Source organism: Homalodisca vitripennis, chromosome 2, assembly GCF_021130785.1.
Source record: "Homalodisca vitripennis isolate AUS2020 chromosome 2, UT_GWSS_2.1, whole genome shotgun sequence".
NCBI classification, from domain to species: Eukaryota; Metazoa; Arthropoda; class Insecta; order Hemiptera; family Cicadellidae; genus Homalodisca; species Homalodisca vitripennis.
The window spans coordinates 102,079,579-102,097,009 of NC_060208.1; the positions used below are offsets into that span (position 1 = coordinate 102,079,579).

The following is a 17,431-nucleotide window of genomic DNA, read 5'->3' on the forward strand; positions in this document are numbered from 1 at the left end:
ATATCTTAATTGCATTCGACTATAACATGCTTAGCATTATAAAAAATCAATGATAATTTTGACATGCTCAGAACAGTTTTACCCATATAAGTGTAGAAAAATGTACATTTATTCACCGATGCAAATGTCATAAATTCGCCGACATTATAAAACGCGTGATCCTTGTAGACGGATTCCATCTAGATGTGGTTATGGAATTAAAGATACCGACGCATATGGAGCAGGTATCTTTTGTACTAAATGTGCACGTTTCTTTTTGCTTTTATCTTTAAATCTGCTACTGTTCGTATTAAAAGGTCTTTGTTCTATCTGCGTCATATTCTTCTTATATAAAAATCTTTTTTTGCTATTTACCATCTACGGGTTACGCTGTTTTACGGAAAATGGACTTAGCAATATACGTTTGAATGTGTAACTACAATTCAATAATGACTGAAGATTTTTCAACGTTGACAAACAAAAGAAAAATAATTGTGAAAATAGTGTATGATCTTTTGGATATATGGTCAACGAATGAATGAACATCTAAAAATATTGACAATAATATGAAAAGTAGTGTCTCAACGTATTAAATAATATAAATCAAATACACATAGATAATCCACATTAAAATACAATCACTTTTACAATGAATATATTGTTTGGAAATCGTTCTTAAAGACTACATCTGACATTAGAAGTATTTAACATTTTCTGGCAGGCTATTATACAGACCATGAAGACGTAGTATAGTCCAATTATGGAGTCCTGAGTAGAATAGAATCTTTCCAAAGAGGTGTTGATTTCTGGAAATTCTGGAATAACAAACGTTAATCCTGCCAAGTAGAACGAGTAAGTTAACTGTGATTGCAATAATCTTGAGAAGATCAGGTTGGAGATTTCACATCAAACACGGATAACTCACATATGGTGACATTACATGGTTCACTTCTTCTTCGGCTATGAGTGCTAATTTGGGTGCTACATTGAAAGGAGTACTAGTCAAGACTCAAGGTACTTCGTTTTTACTTTCTGTAGGAATACACTCTTTAAAGTATCAACTGAGATAAAAAAATTAATACATTAATCGTTATTTACGTTCTTTATAATCTGTATAGTTAAAAAGCTGCTTGCTTGATTTATTCACATTGTCATTACTGTATTATTTATATTTGCATTTAAATGTATAGTAAACGACTTATTACATTGTTTTCCACAGTTCCCCTCCGTTATTTACTTATTTATATTGTATTAGAATAAATAAAAATGAATAAATTGACCATTTGCAGGAGAATATCTATTTATTTAGAGAAAATCAGCGGAATTTAAAATATTTTCGGAAGAACAAGTATAATAATGATGACTTAGAAATTAGCACCATGTAGAAAACTACAGAATACAGGATCTCTTGTTTTGGTACCGAAGGACATAATGCAATGTGGTCTTCACTCTACATTGTTAACATCTTACTCCATATGCCACTTGAGTCATTTTCTCACTTCTGGAGACATTGTGGTAATTAAAAAAAGACATGACGGGTGATATTTTCAAACCTCTTCATATAGTATGAAACTTCTAAATACATTGTACTACTGAACGGTTATTAAACTTGTGTATGTAACACAATAGGAGGGTACTTTGGGATTATACCGACCACACCCAGACATGAATCGTTATTTGACATTTTGCTTCTACTGATTACTAGATTAGCGTAGAACAATATTTCGTCAATATAAAACAGGAATTGTCTTATCGCAAACCCCTCCCCATCCTCAGACAGAGGTCAAAGTCGAGCGGTCTAGATAACGTGATTGCAGAATCTCGCCGCCCGTTCAGCTGGTGCGTCGCTTTGTACTTCCGTGTTTTACCCGTACATTTCTCCAAATACAAAAATTCAACAAAAACAAACATTACCAAACAAAAACTAAACTCTTTATTGAAAAAAAAAACACTCAAAGCTTGTTTTCGTTCTTGATCACTCTCCGCCACCCAAAATGCGAGTGCCTCCGGCCATCAGCGCTGATGTCGATTAAAGAAAAAACATCCCTCGAGATAGTACCTATCAGTAAAATATCAAATTCTAGAAGGGCTGATCAGAAATATAAATTAAATTGTAATGGAAAGGCAATTATGTACCGTGCAAAAAGCTTAAATAATCATGTGATGCCGCGCGGCCTGCCGTAATCGGGATTCTCGAGAGAGATAAGATAACAGCGACAACAATACCGATCACAATACCTGGAAATGCTTGTAATTTTGTAATTAAAGAGTTGTTTTTTCGTTCTATCATGTTTGTTTCTATAAATTTATATTTTTGTTTTCTTCATAATATATGGGTGTGATCGGTATAATCCCAAAGACCCACAATAGTATTTTATAACCTCTGCATTTTCCTCGTTCCTCTATGTATTAGTCCTATTCCTCTAAATTTCACTTTCGTTCATCTTTGATTCTTAGTAAGAGGAAGAAAGAAAGAAAGATTCTTCCAACTAGCTTTTTCCTTTCAATAACTGCACTTTTTTACATTTTTTTCTCATAGTCTTGTTGGTGTAGTTGTAGTCTGTTCTGTTCAGTTCAGTCTTTCGACTCTGTTATTTGTGTTTATATCTGCACGCCGTACCTGCACGTAAAAATGTATAACAGGCTTTAATTTAATATAACGTTTTTAATTTGGTTCTGGCAAGTATTTAATATTTTATAAGATTTAAGGTAACCCAATAATGTACAAACTTGGGTGAATTAATCATTAATTTCAACACTAAATTGGTAATAAGTAGGCCTACCAGGTAAAATTCCAACTTGGCTGAAGAAGGCTGTTCTAACAGGTTAGTTTAATTTGATTTTGACTATTTTAGTTTATTGTCTATTCGTACCATAATCTCGATTTCTTTATTTATGTATGTTAAGAATTGTTATTTTGGCTGGTTAGATATGATTTTATAACCTATATCTTAAACCATGCCCAACGTTTCCGTAGTTCCCATAGCTATTTTTATAGGCTTAAATGTAGAGTTCTTAACCCTTTTAGGGCTAGGGCGAATCCATCGGTCTAGGTAATAAAGGGCTACAATTAATACTGATATACTTTTTAGCCACATTATGTAAATCAAACTAAAACTAACTTCAACAATTTCTTAAAATAGTATAGGCTACTTTCGGCTGCAGTATAATAAGTGGTCACCACCACAATCAAATCATCATATTAGTGGCTATGAAAATACTGAAAACATAATTTCAAATCGATAAACATTAATATAGGCCTAGTAGGGTAGGGTACGATAAGCAGACCTGGTTTTTTACATCGAAGAATGTAGTCATGCATACCTAATATTCGCATCTCAAATCCTAGACTATAAATCAATATAAAAGTATCTATAATCCTCAATAACAATCAAATGTTTTAAATTAAAATATGAATTTAATATTTACAGTGATAAAACAAATTATTATAACCAAAATTAGGAAAACTGAAGACAACCATATTTTCTCCTCTCACAGTTACAGTTGTTTATTTACCACATTTCACATAATGGGTTTTTCAGCACGAAAACATGTTGAAGCCACGAAAAACATGCCTTATCTTTCAAAGCAATGTCATGTAGTTTTCTAAAATTCACTGCCATTTTTAATAATTAAAATTACTTATGTAAAATTGAAATATTACCCTACGTGTATTATTTGAAAGTGTTCACAACTATTGATATAGATTATTTAAGTTAATAGTTCAAAATAATTAATCAGTACCGATTAATTATTAGTACCGATATAACCATTATATCGATGGTTATGATTGAGTAATATCGTTTGCCATTTTCGATATAAAAACCGGGTCCACTTATCGTACCCTACCCGCATAGTATATTAACAATAAATAAAAAAAGCTATATTTATAACATGTTGCAAACAAAACAATAATATTTTCTTGCTCTTTACTATTTTCAAGGATGGCTGCAGTTTAATAAACAAAATCGAATCAGGATTATCGATTAACTATAAATATCAATACTATCAAATACAACATTTGACCTGTGGATATTCATAATTAATCATTGCCAGCTGTATTTATTTCACTTACTTACCAAGTAGACTAGTCTTACGTACATCAGAAAGAACAATGGTGATGAACATGCAGTTATATACACTACTTGCTATTAGTTAAATATCAAACAAATGATTTTACGTTGAATTAATTTGGAGTAATGAAGTCAAACTGAATTACATTTTAGGCTTTTAAAGTTGTATGGAAGATATACTTTTATATGTTAGTAAAAGAAATGTATTTGTTTCAGATTATATAAAATAACTAAACTTTATTTCAACCATGTTGGAGCAGCATAGTATTTACGGTTAGCTAATCTGAAATAGTATTTCTGCAGGTACTTATGCTGTAAAAAACTGCATTCATGAATGAAAAAGTCATAGTTTCTTTGATTTCAACTAACATAGTACATGATTTTCAATATATTCATAATACAAAATTTAGAATGTTAAAAACAAGTTTTCTCAAGTGCGTTTTTTACAACAACTTGTTTGTTCTGACTTTTCTTGCAGCTAAACACTATGTAATTGCTAAATTTGTTGTTATGGGTACGATTATTTTCAAAAAATATAATCCTTAAACTATATGTTTCTAAAATATACAACAAATTTGAGAATTATATACAAACAATTAATTAATTAATTACCAATTTCTAATTTTTTAACTTTTGTTTTTTCGATCTAGCGGCTAATACTAGAAACACACATTATTAGTGACCGGCGAGCAGCGCCAAGTGAGTGTTGTAGAACTAGAGCAGCGCGTTCGTTTAGAACTGTTAAACGGTGGAGCAATGTTAACATGGACATGCTTGCCATAGCCGCTTACTGCAACCTCTGATTAAGTATCCTTTATAGATTGCAACTCTGCACGCTGGCCCCTGCGACCGTCTACCTGTCTTGATTCTTACATGTGCTCAACAGCCCTGCAAAGTTGGCGATACAAACATGAGAGACCATTATCTGCACTTAAAATTCAAATAACAACCAAAAACATTTAGAATATTGCTTCAACTTAAACACAATTTACCATTTAGAAACAAACCCCGAACCTCATTTTGCTCATTTCAGGAATCAGAATCTTTATTTCTTTAAAATTCATTATTATAGGAATAAAGAGCGACATGAGACGAATCCTCTAGGTCAATCTAATTTATATCTAATAAATATAAGAGTATTGAAATTTAAATCAGCTAATTTTTTTTAGGCAGCAAAAATTTATATAAATCTCAATTTCTTCTTCAAAAATGTTCATTTCTTACTTATATAATATACACAAACACTAATGATATTACAATTTCCAAAGTGGATTTGTTGGTTGTTTTGTTTTCACACAAATTATTCAATCGATTGTACTAAAATTTTATATGGATATTCTTAACGTCCCTAGTATGAATATAGACCTATTATTATTCCAAAATTCTTCTGGGCTACGCCCCACCAGTCTCTGAGGTAATGAATTATTAATTGAAAGAGCCAGTGAAATGTAATCAACTGTTCTATGTCAACATTGATGACAAAACTATCATATATGTTCAATTAAACTTAACCCTTTGACCACCAGAGTAATTTCATCGATTCAGGTCGGAAACCACCACGCGCATTTTGTAGTGCGTCACTCAAAACTGCCGCTAGGTACCATTATATCCGCTAGTCAAAACTGCCAAGGCCAAAATTGACAACTTGCCAAGGAATTACCAAGTTATATATTAATTAATTAGTGCAGGGACATGAACTAATGCACACTGTTTGTAACTATTAGTCAAATCTTTATTTTCTTACATGTAGTCGTTTTTTGTAATGTTGGTTAGTGTTTAATTTTAATACCTGCATGAATGCTTAGTTTTATTTATATTTTTAGTACATGACCTGATGGACATTTATTGGTGCACGGACTCTAATTATTGCACACAGCTAAATTTTGTAGTTGAATGTTGTTTTCACTAGAGGTAGCCTATTACAATTTGTAGATAGGCTGAAACAATCATTTGATTAGTAAAATATCAATATATTCCTCCCATTCCGTGATTATATTGATAAACAATTTATGGTTTTCTTTTCATTACAAACTATCACTTCTTCTAATGATATAAGATACATTCTTGGCCTCAGGATCTGAAGATAGCAAAAGGAATTGAATTTTATTAGTAAGCTTCTCTTAAAAACCCATCATTAAAATTGGCCTCTTCCTAACATAGGTTTTATTTTCTACCTTATATCTTCCCAATAACTGCTTAGTATTTCCTTTTCTGTCTATTCTCTCTATTTTACAGTACCTGTAACCCAAGTTGAGTTGGTATACAGGCACCTGGCAACCTTTATTTTGGTGAAAAAGTTGTCAAAGTACAGATGGTAACCTTTGTGAAGGTAATTTCTCATCCGCATGAGTTTTTCTACAACGGCATATCCCTGGCCATCCCTGACCAAACCATTAATTTTAGTATATTGACTGCACAGCTCATTGATTGCAAAGTTAATACAATTCCAGCTTTTACAAGAATAAAAAATAAGATATGATGAAAACTGCAAGAATGTTATCACTTTAAATTTGAACTGTAGATTAGATAAGAAACTGGAAATATGATAAAGAATGAGTTTGTTATCAGTAGATTAGCTTCCTTTTGGGGATGCCCTTTGTTTAGTGTATTAGCCATGATAACAGGTCTTGCACAGTCATAATTGTTAGTTATTGGGGTGGTTTGTAACATTAGTCCAGGAGTGTATGTATACAAAATTAACAATTTCTTTAAATTAGTAACTTTGTTACAAATATGGCATTTTGTATATTCAGTGAAGATTTTACTGTAAAGACGGTGGTAAAAAAATTAGTGCATTTTCTTTTATGCATTTTGTTTTTAAATATAAGTCTTGCATTTTTGCCCAATATAATTGTGGCTACCAGTTCTGCAGAAACCTCAGTAAATACTTCTTCAATGGGTTAACCTTCGCATCTGAGGCTTCTGTAAAAATCATTTAGAAATGTGGTCTTGTGTTCTTTAACCTTTTGGGAACTCGTTAAAAAGTGGAAATTTCTCTTATGTGGTTGTATTTAATTCAATTTAATAATAAATGCCACATAAATCAAGTGGGTTTTTTTTATTTTTATAGTGAAGACAAAAACTTAATTGCATGGCTAGTGTTATATGAACATTATGCCATTCGTGCAGTGCCTGTGTTTCATGCTAGTGAATCTACACCAGAAGGGCAATGACCGTGTTCGTCCGAAAAGGGTCAATATCATTTGGCCTCTCTTAAGTTTGTAGGATTTTTTTCCTGGTTTTAAAAATAGCAGAACAGTTTGCTATGTACTCCACTAATTCCTCTCTCCAGAGTCTGTGTTCATCAGTCAGGCTTAAACCCACCTCCATCACATGTTTTCAAAAAGTACCATGTCCTTTCAGCAACCCAAGCACTACTAGTAATATATCCTCCTTGCTTAGGTCTAAGAGAATATTCCAACCTTGAGAATACAGAGAGATTTTTTGAGCGCCTGAGTCCTGAGGCATTTCGCCATATCTTGGATCTGATCATCTTTCCCCAGGCAGTCTGGTTCTGGCTGTACTGCTCTACCAAAAGGCTTTTAGAGCTTATCATGGCCAGGCCATGGTTTGTGAGTTAGAATTGTTCCTACTAGTGATAGATATATTTCTCACTATTAAACAAATAATTAAATACTGTTTTTCCTCATAAATTGTGGTCTTATTTTAGATTCAAAAGACAAATTTTCCATCACTATAAGGAGGATAAAATTATAAATGTAATTTGGAACTTCAAAACAAATTGAGATACATTAATTTTGTTAACAGATTTTTTAATAATAATTTTGTACAACTATCTTTTAAATTTACGATTGTAGTCTGTGATATATCCAGGCAAAAGTTCTGTGTAATAATACATTTGGACAATACATGTAGCCGATATTCTAGTAGCTTTTTTGTAATTATTAAATGTGCTCTAAACAGGGTGACCATTTTGTATACTCACTATGGCACCAGATTTAAAGTTAAGCTTCATCAATATAAATTACAGTTTTCGCCATTTGCTAACAATTGGACAGTTTAAAATTGTATGGGCGGATGCTATTGTATATCTATAAACTAAGTTTTAAAGTGTTTGTTTTAATTCAGGGTGGCCACCCAACCGGGAAAACCGGGAATAAGCCGGGAATCTGTCTGAGAACCGGGAAAATTTCAAAAATAATGTTTCTGTCTCCAAGAACTTATAAAATAAAGACATAATTTGACAGCTTCTTGGATCAAGAAATGATTAATCACGAAACATCGTATTTTACGCGACATGGCTCGTGAAATTGTGAATGAAGATCGACATATGTTCGTGAGCTACATCTGACGCCGGGCCGGTTGATCTAAGGTTACCTCCACTAGTGTATTGGGTTTATCTTGGTTAGTCTACTCATGTGCAGTGGGAATTCTCCGAACCCCCTCCCCCCACCACCAAAATGTATCAATGCATTGGACAATAAATATCGCCCGACCGATCGTTTCTGACTTCGGTACTAAACGAGTGGTACGTTTTTAAGCGGTAACGCGGCAGAACGGTAGTAACCGCGATACAAACGGGTTTTTGTACTTAAGTATTATTCAGTCGCCGAAGTGGGGATCTCCGGACAACAACTCTTATTTTTCAGAGAAAATTTTGTTTTGGAAAGAAGTATGTTAGATAGGTAGTACAGGCCTAAAATGTATACAGTGTTATAAACAGGCTTCAGAGTTCGGTTTGTTGAATAATATAATGTTTGACGGTTTGATAAGAGGTGCAGCCCGGGGTTGTGAGTACACCAGAATGTCAGTTGGATTTATACAAAGCTTAATGAGATACCTTTTGGAGAAGAAAGTAGTGGGTTAGTTACAACAAGTAACGCCGAGAAGAGGGCGTTTGCGTCCTGTTGCACAGCAATGACAGAGAGCGGCAGGAGAAACATTTAATGTTTAGAATTGGCGGCGGATAATCGCCATCGTGTGGTACTCGCTTCTGCTTACGTCTGCCATGGCTAGTGTTGGGTGTTCCCTATATGTACAACACAAATATTAAAATTTAAGTCCCCGCCCAATCTAGGCCTCGGTTGGTCTATGAACAATTGATTGCTCCTCACACACGTTCCGATTGTCATCAAATTACATGGGTTAAAACAAAGGAAGTGGTGTTATGGTTTAATATCACGGTCACATCCAAAGCTCGACTGAACTGCGTTTACACCGGCAAAAAATGGCGCAAGTTTTGTGTCCAATTAAATATCGCATGTCTAAACAGGCGCAAGAACTGGAGAACAGTGTCGTCTATTAAAATTTCAATTATAAACATTGCCAAGACATCACTGTCGTGAGTGAACAGACTTCGTCTTGACTCCCGCAACAATCAGCGATACAACTGTACAAGTACTTGTGACAGTTCTCGTGAGTAAAATTGCTTATATTGTCCATATTATGCTACAGTAGTTGTGCAAATTCCCTTGCAACTTTACTTGCCAGTTTAAACGTAACTTAATGTTGTTGCCAGTCTACAAACGGCCAGCCGATCGAATCAGCCACGCTATCGCGGTTTTCGTTGCCAGAGCGGCATTGGTTGGACGACGGCTTGGAAATCCCTTCAGTTCTCCGGTCAACTATTTACCGGAACGACTTCTAAGCACACGTGACGATCGTTCGGACGATTCGAACTGTTCAAAACAAATAGCCCAATGTGCATCTTTATATCTCGTTGTTTCGTAATCCTTGACTGTAATCTAACTAACTGACTGAGTCTGCACTGTCTATTCGTGGAATAAAAATGTCGGCAGTACTCAAATTACCGATTGGTGAAACATATTTTTGTAGTCTTTGTGTTTAAAACTATTTAGAAATATATAGCAACAGAATAACGTGATTTATAAATAATATTATAATTGAAGTTTGTTTTTTCTGTCTATATTTTTCAACGCTAGCGTGTATGCTGGTTCTATGCCTGGACTTAACTCCTCGATAGTAAACAGACGATCGCTAATTCGTATTTTATCCGTTCATCGTACTTTGCGTAGTTGTAAATAAATATATTCTCTATAAATATACATCCATGCATTTTTACTTAAATGTAATATATATATATATATATATTCTGAAAGCTCATTTTATAACCTATCATTTCTATCACTTAAAAAGGAAAAATAACTTGGAATTTTAAATATATTCATTTCCCTGAATGTCTGCAACTTCCTTTGAGGTAACGTGGTAATCTTAGGCTTCCCCCTCCCTCACAAAAGTTAAATTAATTAAGTAGAGTTCAGATGGAAGTATTTGGTTTATTTGTTGATCGTACTGAACCATACCTTGTGTACCGGCGAAGTCATTGTCTCGTACTGAAAGTTCGTCCACCGCTAGACCTCTGACCTGCAATACTGGACTGCAATCTGCCCCACGGTAGCGCTGTGTTGGTATTTATTTGTTAATTGGATACATGTATTTTCTAAACATCACAGAAATGAAAGTTATCAAGTATACACAATGTTATGTCGACACATCGAAAGACTCAGACATAAAAACTAAGGAGCTTAAAATAGGTGATAGCGATAAATCGTCATCGAATATCTCGCATATCGCTAGCGACGAAATGCTAGAGCACCGCAGCTTTGTGGCATTTCTTTCTACTGCTAGTGACGATAAAACGCCATCATTGCACTTGGCGTAATGGTTAAATACAGTACTACATTTGTCTATTTGGTTTGAAAATAGACTAGATAATCGAAAATTTTCGACCGGGAAAACCGGGAATTTGAAAAGAGGTTATGAGTGGCCACCCTGTAATTTCAAAATAATTATTAAATTAATCAAGACCACACATTGACTTAAGCTATGTTCCAACCTTGTCTTTCCACTTGGCAGATTAGAACCAGGATGGGTACGATGTCTTGATATGTAAATGATAAAACTGATGTGGTATATTTAGGCATTTTTTGTTCATGTGTTACCATTCAACAAAGCTTTCAGGTATACAGAAGTAATACATTCTTCTCTATTATTATAACTTTTCACAATTAATTTTTCAGGTAAATAGAAAATGATTGCGGCAAAAGATAGGAAGATACATTCCACCAGCAGTTGTGAAGATGTTGCATCACACTCCTTAAACATCACTGAAGATATTGTAACAAGCTCGTTCCATAGTGGTGATTACATAACAAGTTCAACCAGTGAAGACAGTGGGTTCGACAATGGTTTCTTATCTGACAGCAGTTCCTCTTCAGGAAATGTTGAGTGTTGTACATCATGTGTGTTTTTGAGCTCAAGAAAACAAAAAGATCTCTCAGGTCGGTCCCACCATAAGTGCATTTTGAACTCTTATGATATATCAGGTCACAATATCGAAACTATATCTGCGAGGACTTTTCTATACTTAGCGAACTGTATTACGAAGTTAAATCTCAGCAACAATAATTTAAGTAGTTTGCCTCAAACACTGTGCCAGCTTAAAAACCTGGAGGAGTTGAATTTGTCCTTTAATGAATTTTACTGTGTGCCTAACTCCTGGAAAGTACTGCATAAATTGAAAGTATTGAAACTATCTCACAATCGGTTCAGTGACCCACCGTCATGTCTAGAACTCGGGATGGAACATCTCGTACACTTGGATCTCTCTTATAACAAGATCTCAGAGTTTGCGAACTCGCCTAAATGTTTAACATCCTTGCAGTATTTGAATTTGAGCAACAACAATTTTTTGTCATTGCCACTATGGATTTTCAGTGATCGATGCAGATCTTTAGCAGAGCTTGATATGTCATTCAATTTCTGCTTTGATGAAAAAGTTGTTCAAAAGCATTTACCTTATTTAAAACACCACCGAACATCTGCATTAAAAACCTTACAAAGGTTGGACATTTCCAACACTGGTTGTAAACTTGAAATGATCAGTTACCTTTCGCAGTTTGAGTCTTTGGAGAGTTTATACCTCGGAAACGTTTCAGGACCCCACTCCACTTTTAATCACTTTTGGGAGATCTCTATCGGTATGTTTTTCCATCCTGCTAATGTTGTAGAACTCCATTTACCAAATATAGGGCTTGCTGGTCTGCCCGAGAACATTTTTGAACTGAAAAATCTGAAAATTTTGGATTTGTCTCAAAACCATATTGATTGGTTGCCGGAGAGTTTTGGAAAATTGAGTAGTCTCGAAGAGCTTATAATATCCAAGTGTAATGTAACATACTTGCCTGAAAACTTCAACCAAATCAGCAGTTTGAAGAAGCTACTGTTGGATCATAATAAGGTAAGCATAACCACTAATGTATAACAGTGTAAGTTAATCAGATATAATCAGTTTGTTTGCTGTCAATTTAAGTAAATAGAAGATATCAAGATTTTATTTGGCCATTTAGGGCTCTTTTCTTGTTATACAGACTTGATTTATCTGGATCTCTGTGTTATCCAGATCGATTTTACTGAATAGAAGAAGTGCGAGTTTTTTTTTTTTTTTTTTAGAATAAACCATTTTTATTGAATTTGTCTTTTGGTTAATATATGTTCTTTGTTCAGACATAATAACAGATGAACAATGTTGTATTATGACTATGAGAAATAACTGTATTAATTTGTATAATGTATAAATTTTGAACTTAACTAAATGATTGGATTCAGACTGGCCATAGAATCGGTTCAATGACCAATGTAGAAGTTATACTTACAGCTAGTTTTTCAACGGTTACAGGGGGTAGTTAAAATGATTCCAATAATGAAAAACATGAATATATCATGACACATTCACAGCACAGCTAGACCAGGTTATGGTTTATTTTGACCTTCAGTACGTCACTTTGTCAGTGGGAATTATGGTCTTTGTAATAATTAAAATATATTTACTATATTTTAAATCATCCTCAGTAAAATAGATTTTAACAAAATTTCCAAACACCCAATTTATACAGTAAAACCTTGATTATTAGGAATAATCGAGGCTGGACATGTTTTGGATAGCCTAAAGTTCTGATTATACGAAAAACTTCTGAGCAATATACATAGGCATACTCATATTTCAACAGCCTACTCTATAATTTTATATGTACAGAAAAAGAGTAACATTTTATAGAACATTTACAATCAACTGATTGTAAACTTATTTGTTCTTAAAAAGAATCAGAGGCAAGACACTGAATTTGCAAACTCCAAGACAAGCACTGATAATGGGGAAACAGGTTTTTTTGCTGCCAGCAGAGTTATGAGAGTGCGGAACTGACATCTACTGGCAGTACGGTTATGACTGGGTGCGCTATTGAGAAGAGGGTTTTTTATTGCTTATTTTGTGAACAATCAACCCGTCGGTGAGGTGATTGAGGTGCTGTCTTCCGTGGACAGCCCCACAATAAATATTTTGAATGCTGTCAATACAATTTTGGGGTTACCGCTTCCCCAAATTATTTGTTATTTCTGTAGCTTCTCGATGCAAGGCTGACTGCTTTCACTACTTCTCAACTTCCATCAAAGTTTTACTTTAGTAGAGACAACTATAGCAGATCATGGATACAACTTAAAGGACAGGACCAAAAATACATACAATGAATTTGTCTTTGAATTTTAGGTGTGCCCTATATTTTAGTGGTTTACAGTAAACTAACCAGATCTCTGGCAAAGTAGACATTAATTGCACTGCATTTGTTTTATCGCTTAAATAAAATTTCAACATAATTTCAAACAAGTTTGTTAATATAGTCTTTGTACCATTTTGTTATTGAGCTACCATATAAGTAATACCTCAACTAATTAAGTTCCCTCTAAAATGATTCTCAGCTTACTGGACAGTTAAAAAAGATTCTCCTATTTCAGTTATAAATTGTATCAACATTATTCAAGTACTCAATTTCTAACTGTTGTTAGGTGTTATCAATGAATTCAATGTTTTTTGTTTTATGGGTCTAAACAACTTCAATGCAGATCTTTGGTTACATTCTGAAATGGTAAAATGCTCAAACTGATTACAAAACTTTAATAAATAATGTATCTAAAACTGGACTACTGAATCAATAAATAATCATTTGTACTTGCATTTGGAGTGTTCATCAACATTTAAACTGTAAGTGGCTTTACAGTTGACAGATGTGCGGAACGAACTTACTGGTCTTCTGGAGTTAAAATGGCTGGATCTGTACGACAATATGCTGGAAGAGTTCCCTATCCCTCTGGAAAATTTGATGGCACTGGAAAAGCTGGATGTTGCAGACAACTACGTTGACTTAGAGACAGTTCTGGATTGCGTAAGTTTGTTTTTTTCTAGACTAAAACCTACCTTTCCTGTGTTTGCTTTTCATTAACTTAGCATTTAAAAAGTTGATACTGTAGATCAGTTATTCTGTTTTAAATTGTTATCATTTTATTGGTTGAGTAAAACATAATTTATCAAGTTTTCAATAATATAATAAAATCTACTTATTATTCTGTAACCACATGGACTGTTATTAATATAAAAATAAAAATAATTCTATTAACTCATCATAAATTGCAATTTATTGTAGTTCATGCTTTACAATGTGACAAGTGTGATTTCTGGAGAATTAAGAAATTTTCTTTATAAAAAGAACAGTTTGAACTAATCTGTTTTAATCAATTTTCATGATGAATCACTCCTAATGATGAATCTGAAATCTTCTGAATGTTATCTTCTCATTAAATATTAAACAAACAGTAATTTTTTTATTGCGGAAAACACTTAAAATACGCATCATGATAAAGTATTATGCAATATATAAATTATAATTTTTATAAAAGAATTTTATTAATTTGCAGTGCATCTGCTTTGAATGCAGTTTCAGTGCCTTGCAGTCACACATCCTTTTCAAAATAAGAAGTCAAGTTGTCTCTTGTTGTTGCTCAAAATAAACCATTCACTTGCCCAAATGAGATGCTGCTTCTGCTTGTCTTATAACTGTGATATTTTCAGTGTTTTATTTGTCAGCATCTTCCCTGTTATTGGCATCTTTATCGCAACAAGATTTAATATTTGTAATTTGGCCATCAGTAAGAGTACCATAGCTTCTTTTGTTGTCAGCTCCCAACCAACTTTTAATGTCATTAATCTCAACATCTGAGCATCCACCAATATTTTTGCCAACTTAGTTAGCAAGTTAGCAGGTAGGCTATTACTTCCCTCCCACCACATTGTCATGCGTCTGGCTGATTATTGAGTTCTACAAACAGTCTACTGATAAACAAACATCCAACCCACGCTCGGCAGTCTGGGCGGACAACAAAAAGCTGATTTTAAATTTAGCTGAGATTTATGATTTTAAAGATATGATTACTCATCTAAACATATATTAGTTTATATTATTATAAAATGTATAGTCCTTGTTGAATATTTAACCCTTTGAGTGCCACAGCATATTTCCCAAGTCATACGCATAAATTGCCGGAGCATTGCCTTCTGTTTTGCAAGCGTGTGGGGAAAAAACTATATTAACCCTCCATCGGGCGCTTAAAATTAGAAACACCATCAGGCGCTCACGGAGGTTTCCTCCAGGTTGGCGAATAATGGATATCATAATCGTTTTAAACTGTTTTTATTTGTTTAAATATTCATACTGATTTTAATTACAATGTAATATATTCATTTTTAGAAATTTAATAAAAATTACACTCTTATGTAATGAATTTTCCAAATAAGAAATTCAAAATCTTAAAAAATGTTATTGTATAATAACAACATGATTAATTTTAAGGAATAATGCAATTAATTGTAAAAATGTTTAACCTTCTGTAAATATGTATGGAAATTAACTTAGTTTTTTTAACTTCTTACAAAAAAACAACTTACTTCAATTCTTGAGATATTTACAATTTGTAATGTCAATTATTGCTCTGAAATAAAAATTTATTCTTTACTAAAAATTTTTTTACACACTGCACAAAATTTCAAAACATTTTCCTTCTGGTTGTTATAGCGACAATGTTCACTCCATAATCATTACTGAAAATGTTCCCTAGCACACTGGTACTGTACTAACAAGTCTCTCGTCTTCATTCTCCATTTCACAAAATTCAAATAAAATAAATAGTAAAATTTAAAAAAGAAAACCATCACAGGTCACACATTTAGGCGCACACGGATTATTACAACATAAAAAAACTAAACACAATAAGGCGCTCACGCGTGATTTCGTCCAAGCACTACAAAACACACCATCGGGCGCTCACGGAGGAATCGTCCAGTCACGCACGGAAGTAGACCTCATACTGACACATTTTGATAAATAAAAGCGGGAGGCTATTTGTTTTCGTTTCCCCGAAAAGATGCTCGTGAAGTACACTGCGGGAAACGACTGCCGACATCAGAAAATTAGTACTATTTTTAATAATAAAACATACACGGAGGAAAACTCCGTTTAGCGCACCCGATGGAGGGTTAAAAAAACTATTCAACCGATTTGAATAATTTTTTTTTTTGTTTGTGTGTTATAACACAAGGTATTTTTTTTCCATATAATATTATAATTTTATTTTTTATTTACACAAAAAGAATATAGGTTATAACAAAAAACTAAAAAATGAAAAAAAATAAATTTCAAGTTTGAACTAAAATTTTATTTATACAATATTTTTTTAAAATTTTTTTTTAGCTATGCATATGAAAGAGCATGAAAAACAACAAAAATCATGCATAATATGGTGTGTTACAGTAATATTATAACCAGATACTGCCAATATATACAAAATACAACAAAAAAGCAATTTTTGTTCAAGTTTGTCAAAAGTTTTAGAAACAATATTATAACTACCCTATTTCACTCAATGAAGTAAGACGACTGTAAAATACTAATTATATAAAAAGTATATAAAAAATATACACAGGCCTACAATATAACCTTACTTCCTATAACCTTACTTCACCTAAAATCAATAGTTTGATTGGAAACTTGCATTTTAGTTCATCACCAATCCAACAATAAAATATATGTCACTAAACACGGAAAAAGAAGTTTGTAAATGCATTGTAAGTTTTACTGAACACAATTGCAGAATAGTAATAACAACAGTTTTCAGCATAAACACACGAAACTAGCACAATGTAAACACACAATGAACGAAACTGTGTAGTTAATGGTAACAAGTAGCAGCTGACCAACTATTGCGTCATCTGTTTTTTTTTTTCTGATGACAAATAACTACAAGGGGGCGGTGAACAATAAAAAATCAATCACAATTGATAGTTCGAAAACTTGTAGATTGCCGTGAAATAAGTTATTTGTCAAAACAAAAATGAATTATATGTGATATTAATCAAATAAAAAATCGTCTACTGGTAGATGCCGGCAATTTATGCACATTTCACAACATCTACTATGTAGACGCTGCGGCACTCAAAGGGTTTAAAGATTAACAAGTTAAGTACTATGTGTATCACATGTGCTTTATGACAAATTACTTTCACACAGTTCAAG

General features: G+C 33.3%; 1 protein-coding gene across 2 annotated transcripts in view; it reads left to right on the top strand.

Annotated features, from left to right (window-relative positions):
- The first annotated feature begins 2,508 nt into the window (after positions 1-2,508).
- LOC124354474 (leucine-rich repeat-containing protein 40-like) overlaps positions 2,509-17,431 on the top strand; it is a 39,185-nt gene continuing 24,262 nt past the window's right edge. For both annotated transcript variants that reach the window (XM_046804948.1, XM_046804949.1), the window contains exons 1-3: positions 2,509-2,804; positions 11,054-12,273; positions 14,087-14,251. In XM_046804948.1, the coding sequence (XP_046660904.1) occupies positions 11,065-12,273; positions 14,087-14,251 (1,374 nt within the window). In that variant the 5' untranslated portion in view covers positions 2,509-2,804; positions 11,054-11,064. The remainder of the gene's footprint in view (positions 2,805-11,053; positions 12,274-14,086; positions 14,252-17,431) is intronic.